The 6,687-nt window shown below is 48.8% G+C and overlaps 1 protein-coding gene across 1 annotated transcript in view; it reads left to right on the top strand.

Moving 5' to 3' along the window:
• The window catches only part of IGDCC4 (immunoglobulin superfamily, DCC subclass, member 4), an 86,206-nt gene extending 79,949 nt beyond the window's left edge, over positions 1–6,257 (top strand). Inside the window, exons 20-21 of the mRNA XM_009870537.1 lie at positions 3,799–3,963; positions 5,727–6,257. Of these exons, the coding sequence (XP_009868839.1) occupies positions 3,799–3,963; positions 5,727–6,257 (696 nt within the window). The remainder of the gene's footprint in view (positions 1–3,798; positions 3,964–5,726) is intronic.
• Positions 6,258–6,687: the final 430 nt, after the last annotated feature.

Raw genomic sequence — 6,687 nt, 5'->3', positions numbered from 1 at the left:
AGCCGAGCTGGCAGCACGGGGCCCCTCGGGTGCCTCACAGCTCCGTTAGGGCTACGCTCGGCCATTTAACGGGCCCTTCTCCTCCCTTTCTGTGTGTTTCCCAGGGGTCACACACAAGGATTTGTAAATACTGCAGTGAGTGATTTTCCTCTCTTGCTCTTTTCCTCTTTCAAGTGCCCCCCAGACCGATGCCTGGCGTTGTAAATACCGCCGTAACGCAGGGCCCGCGGTGCTGCCGCTGGCTTTCCCCCGGCAGATGGGCTGAGGATGATAAAATGGCTCTGCTTCAGACATCTCTGTCGCTGCTGCTTTTGGGCCAAACAATTTAGAGGGTGGGGGAGAACGTTAAGAAGCATCTGCTTTCCATGCAAGAGTTCAGTTTTTATTGAACGAAGCCAAACTCAAGTGATTTGGAAATGCTCGCCGTTGTGCTTCTCGCAAGCTGGAGCCTCCCTTGCCTGCTGCCCCGCTCCTTCTCGGTGGGGCCTCCTCCCCACAGGGACTGTGTTTCCCCGTGACTTGGAGAGCAAAAGCTGTAGAGCATCAGGGAACTTGGATCTACCCAGGTTGTTTGTCGGTTTTTTTTGCGCTGAAATTTTTCAGTGCTGAAAAAAAAAGCCCCGATGTTTTCTGAAAAGCCTTCGATGGGAGCTGCGCCTTGTTTTGCACAGGAGTTCAAGGTAGTTTAAATGACCATCCTCATAAACCAGGGGAGGTTTCAAGATCAACATTTCCTACACGTTCATTCTCAGCTCATGTATTTGCATGAAATCATTACTTGTCACCAAAAAGGTAACATGATCTAGGCACGTTTTTACCAGTCAGAGTTTTTGTAAAAAGCCTAAAATGAAAAGGCTTGTTTTCTTTGGTAAGGATTTAGACGTAATGGAAACACCTTCTACTGGAAGATGTTTTTATCAGTTTTTCATTCTTGTGTTTGCAGTGAACTGACAAAGGGATTTTTCCCTCTTGACATTAATATTAGACTGACGCTCCTTGCCTTCACTATTGTGTTGTAAAAACCAGAACATTTGACTTCCTTCAGCCGCCCACTAGCCCCCCTCAAGTAAAAAGAAGTGATATTGTTTAATGCACCAAAAGATACCACTGAAGAAAGCAGAGAAGTTTTCAGGCGCACAAGACCTTCTTTGGATGTATGATGAAAACAGACCTAGAGTTAATTGCTGCTGCCCAACCGTAGAGACTAAGGCCCAAGAGAGTTTTGTGTTTTTCCCTCTGAAACATAATGTGCTTGAACAACATGTGGGATATAGGCCATGTTGTGTGGCTGATGGGTTTTTTTTTTTTTCCTGTTTGTTGAAAAGTTGCAAACTGGTACAAAACAAGTTTGTTCTTCGTTGCAGCCAATTTCAGCCAGAGCTGAACAGGCTGTTCCCAGAGTCATCAAAACCTATGTAAACATGGCAGATTGACATTTCCGCTAACAGATGGTCCCTTGGGGATTGCAGCAGAGCTGCCTGTTTCTTTCCACGTTTTTTGGTATTCACAAGATGCCTGCAAGAAGGTTTTCAAGTTTGCTCTGTGTGTGTGTGTGTGTGCGTACGATGCTCAGATCTTTCCGATGGCAAATATGCATGTAAGCATCTATAATAGGACACACATTTGTGTGCCTGTGTGCATATTTGTGTAGGTTCCACGCTGAAATTTCCAGGCAGTATTTGCTCAGTAACGTATGTTCCTTGGAAAAGGCACAGAAGCCATCAGTCAGCGCTGTAGCTGCAGAAAGCCTCTCAGACGGCAGCAGGAGCAAATTGAACGCGTTCCGTGAGTGCTCGCGTGTAGCGATATTCCTTCTTGCGAGCTCCGTGTGATCGCTTGGTTGATTTCTTGCTATTAAAGTGCAGTTTAATGATTGTCCACTTAGAAAGGGAGCAATTAGGAAATGCTCTTGGCTGAGAATATATCGCTAAGGATTGCGGCAAGAGGGATGGCGAAGACACTGCCTCCAGCATCCGCTTCTAAATTAGCAAACGCTTGATATCCACAGCGCCGGGTTTGGATGTCACCGTCCTGCAGGGTGCTGGCACGTGAACGAGACCATTTACTACTTGTTTTCTTGAGGCTGCAGCAAAGCTCTTACGGCTCAGGTTTGACGCAGGGATATCACAAGGCTCTGACCCCTGCAAAGTGTCGAGTCCCTTCGGCGCTGGCCTCAGGATGGGCAGAGAACTCGGGAAAAGGCTCGGGCAGCCCTTGGGCGCGTACGTGAGCGCTCTAATGCGCCTTTTGCCAGCACCGACAGCGCGAGGTATCATTTGCTGCTTGCTAAATAGCTGACTTAGGAATGCCTGGCTCAAATACAACATCTGGTTGTGTATTTCTACCTAATTTCCAGCCAGATGGATCAAGGCGCAAGGAGGTCAAATGACTCACGCAAGGTCAGGCTGATGTCAGAAATCTCCTTGCCGTCTCGGCTGGACTCGCGCTACGTTGACTCTTGTCAGAATAGATCTGGCGTGAGCGGCGGCCGCATAAGCAGAGCAGAAACCTGCCTGGCAGCGAGCAGTAGGTGGTTGTGGGTTTGAATAGATGCGCCGGAGATCTTCAGCCTACACAGCCGTCGTGCTCACGTCACCCGCGTTCTGCACGCACGTGCAAATTCCCAGTTGGGTCACGTCAGCATTTTCTCTTTGCCTCAGCCTTGTATCGGCCTCTCGCTTCTCTCCGGGCAGCGTGTGACATCTGTGCAGCGAGCCCAGGGATAACTGGCTCACGTGGTCCTTAAATCACGCGTGTGTATATCTGTATGTGAGTCAGTAGCAAGGCTGAGCTCAGGTATACGCAGGACAGCCCAATAAAATCAAAACCTGGAAAGAAAATACTTTTCTGCCTGTGAACTAATAGTCTGAGCTGTTAAATAACTCCAGCTCTTAAAGGCACACATTTCCCATACACAGAGGTGTGCATTCAACAGTTTATTGCCAGGGGAAGCTGAGAGAACCCAGAACAAATTGTGTCCAGCCCATATAATTTAATTAGATCTACAAACAAGGTAACACTGGTTGCCCAGGGGATTTAAAGCTGAGCTAAGAATTGCTTGGTGGTCTGTTGGAAAAAATAAAAAAAATAAAACAAAATAAGGCCCCCAATTTTGTGCCTCTCTGTTGATGGGGAATGGCAGAGTGTTTACCCAAGCGCTTGCTTAGAGCAGGCAATGTGTCTGCACCACAGAGCGAGCAGTTTAGCGTCATCTTCAGCTCTTCCTGGAGCACACGTGCCAGCGCCGGCAGGTGAGGGGCCTTCTCTGTGCTGCAGAACACGGCTTGCGCCAGAGCAAATGCTGTAATCGTTGAGCTCCAGGTTTCCACCGTCCTTGTTCCCTTCCAGCTTGGCAGATTTTTTCCAGTAGGAACATCCGTCTCTGGGTTGTTTGCAGCTTCACAGGGAGCTGATTTCGGTGTCTTTCAAATGATGGCTTGTGCCGTGGTATTACCTGTTAGCTTAAATATTTGAGAATCAGTAGAAAACCCCTTCTGAGACCAGTTGTGAACTTACCTGGTGACTTCTGTCCACTTGCTCTGCACCAGACTGTGTAACCACGCAATAATAAACCCCCAGACAGCGTCACGGGGTGACTCTGTGAGTCTGTTGCAGTGAGCGTTTTGAGTTTTATGCCATCAGAAGCGTTCTCCTCACTTAAGTTGCCTCTTCTAACACGGTGGTATTTTCCCAAGTTGCACTCTTCTTTTTCAAGCTGCCTCTCATTTCAGGTTTCTGAGGATAAGAATCCGTATCTGTGATAATGGGATCTTTTCTCCTCCTGCTTTCCTTCTGCAGTCCTCGTGGAATAAATCAGCCAGCCAGCCCTGGACAAACAGCGTGGCGAGGTACGGGGACACCATCACAAAAGAGCCTCTCTCCGCCATGAACGGATCGCTGAAGCTCCCGTCCAGCGCAGGCCAGAAGCTTTTGTTACAAGCTCTGGTTTACGATGCCGTGATGGTGGGTATCTTCGGTGGTTTTTTGCCTTGTGTTTTTTTCATTTTTGTTCCCCATCTAGCACAGGAGAAAATGCTTTCATCTCTAAGCTAGCTTTAGTTGGCCGATCACAGGCTTTTCTTGTGTTTTTTTTAACTTAGGTGTAGGAGTGTATGCCAGTGAGGCTGATGGGATTTGATTAAAAGCTGTTTGTTTTTTCCTGAGCATCACCCAAAGCCTCTTCTCTCTCCTGATCTTCTGTCTTGACTCCAGCCAGCCCCGGAGGGCCTCTCCTCTGGGCTTGTGCTTTCGGTGGGGCCAGACAGCTCAGTTGTCCCCAGAGTTGTGACAGTCCCAGTTCCGGAGGGCCTGGAGCCAGGCACCAGCAGTCTGCTTTGGGTCTTCGCTGTGGCCCCGCAGCACAAATGACTTAGGAACTGCGGCGCTCGGAGCAGTCATTGAGATCTACGGTGTGCTCACCCGAAGGAGGGATTGCGTTTTTGCCTGTAAAAAGGAGTCAAAGATCAAGGGTTGATTTAAACTCCTTCTCCAGATAGGGGAGAGCAATTTCCAGTGCACTTGGCTTCTTTATGTGGGCGCATAGACGGGGATGAAATCCTGTTCCTGATATTGCTTCCTTGGAATAAATACGCGTTTGTACAAGGCTGGTGATGTCTGTGGCACAGTGTGAGGAAAGCAAGCTGACCCTGCTCATATTGACCCTGTACCAGAAGATTTCTTTGGTTATTGTTTTAAAAGGTTCACCCCCAGCAAACACTTCTAAATATACGTTTCCTTCCTAGTTAGTAGTGTGAAAATCAATTATACCCAGGGTGTGATTAACGTTTTGGATAGAGTTAAAGACAATGTTTTACGATCCAATTACAGGGCACCGTTTACAGTGCAGCTTAGCCATCAGAATTTGTCAACAAAAGGCAAAAAAGTGTTAAAATATGTAAATGATGTACAAAGTTGGCTTCAACAGGAAGCGCAAATTACACATGAGGTGTCACTTCCACACTTGGAATTGTCTTCTTGCTACTGAATCGCACTCAGTCCAGAATCTGAGTGCCGATGGCCTGGAGAGCTCTGTGTGAGCTTCCAAAATAATCTGTCTGTTAAATTATTGAGTGATAATCCAGCAGAATGACCTGCTTGTTAGCCAGGTTTATGGAGACCCCTAGCCCGAACGCTGCTTAAACACTGCAGAAGAGAGTTGATTGTTTTCTTTCTGAATTCAAGTGCTTAAATTTACACCAACTTTTGCAAGCTGTTGGCCAGGGCTCTCAATGAACAAACATTTTGTGATACAGAGCCAAAATCAAACCAGAAGGGCAAAGGGAGCTCTGGTATCTCCTTGTGGGTCTGTGTCAGGAGCTGTCTCAGAAGCCAGGTTCCTAGAGCGCTGTCTGCTCGCCCTCTAGAAATCTGGCCCTTAATATGGAAACAGACTGGTGAGTTCTGGAAATCGTGGCTTGGAGGAATGGTTGCTCCAGCCTGCCAAGAGACCTCGGGCAGATCACATCACTCCCCGGGGACTTGCTTTCCCGAAAGTAAAATAGGAATAATGATCCTGAGGTGATTTGAGATGCTTCTTAAAGCTTTGGCTTTGAGAAACATATCAAGATAATGCTTAATAGAGGCACGTGTACATCCCATTGCACTCTGGGGGATTAAAAGGAGACATTGCAGTGCTTGGTTGGGTCACAGCCTCAGTTAACTGAATTTCATTGACTTTAATTTTTTTCTTTTTTTTTTTTTTTAATTTTCTCTCTGTTTGATAACAGAATGAAGCAAAGAAAAACCACCAACCGGCCAGCCTCCACCAAGTGGAAGCAGAGGTCATCGTCCATTCTGATTTTTCAGCCTCTGACAGAGACTACAACTCCCAGCTGCACACGCTGGAGAGCGACGAGACAGAACCTGAGGACCAGGAGCCTGAAGAGCTCCCACCGGCAGAGCTGGCTCTTCCCGGCTCCCCCGGCACCCGGCAGGACGCTGGCCAAGCGCTGGGGGACTGCGTAGGCAATTCTGAAGTTCGGGCCCAGGACGAGCTGTTACGTCTCGACAGAAAGCCGATCAAACCAGAGGCCATTTGCACCCCTGGGCTCACCAATGGTTTCCACAGGCACAGGGAAAGCCTGGATTCGGTGGAGAGCGGAGATTCGGACTCCATCCAGGAACGCCGGGGGGATGCGCAGCCGGTCAAGGGCCAATCGCTTTCCCCAGCCCCGGAGGAGGCTCCCCTCTGTAGTAACTGTGGTTTCACCAGTTCATCCTCAGCATCTGAGAACGTGGCATGTGTCCACAATCATTAAAGAGTGAACTAATCTGATTTTGATCATGGGAGAGCTAGAAGCGCTAGGAAGGGCCTGTCCCTGTGAGGTGCCTGAGCCCAGCGGGAGCTAAGAAGGCGTGACATCTCCCCGGAACAGGATTTGGACCTGGCGGCTGTACATATCGCCTTGGAGAAATCAGGAGGTAGATTGGTAAGGTCCCATCTCTTCCCGCTGAAGCTGATGAGTAACTTGGTGTTCGTGGGAGCAGGATCGAGCCGTCTGCCAAAGTCCGACGTGAAACCGCGGCTAGAGCAGAGCCTTCTGTGTCAGACTGGGGCTGTCACTTCGCTGCAGTCCTCGAGGCGACTGGCAAGATGTCTTTTAATGCTGGGAAAAGGCAGGGTACACTGGGTGAGTCTTCTCAACTGTCTCTTCACTGGGGAACGCCTTGGCACGACCGACCGCCTCG

The sequence above is a fragment of the Apaloderma vittatum genome, unplaced genomic scaffold, assembly GCF_000703405.1.
Source record: "Apaloderma vittatum isolate BGI_N311 unplaced genomic scaffold, ASM70340v1 scaffold16760, whole genome shotgun sequence".
Taxonomy (NCBI): Eukaryota; Metazoa; Chordata; class Aves; order Trogoniformes; family Trogonidae; genus Apaloderma; species Apaloderma vittatum.
The sequence above is the reverse complement of the archived record's forward strand: the minus strand, read 5'-3'. Positions and strand labels throughout refer to the sequence as shown.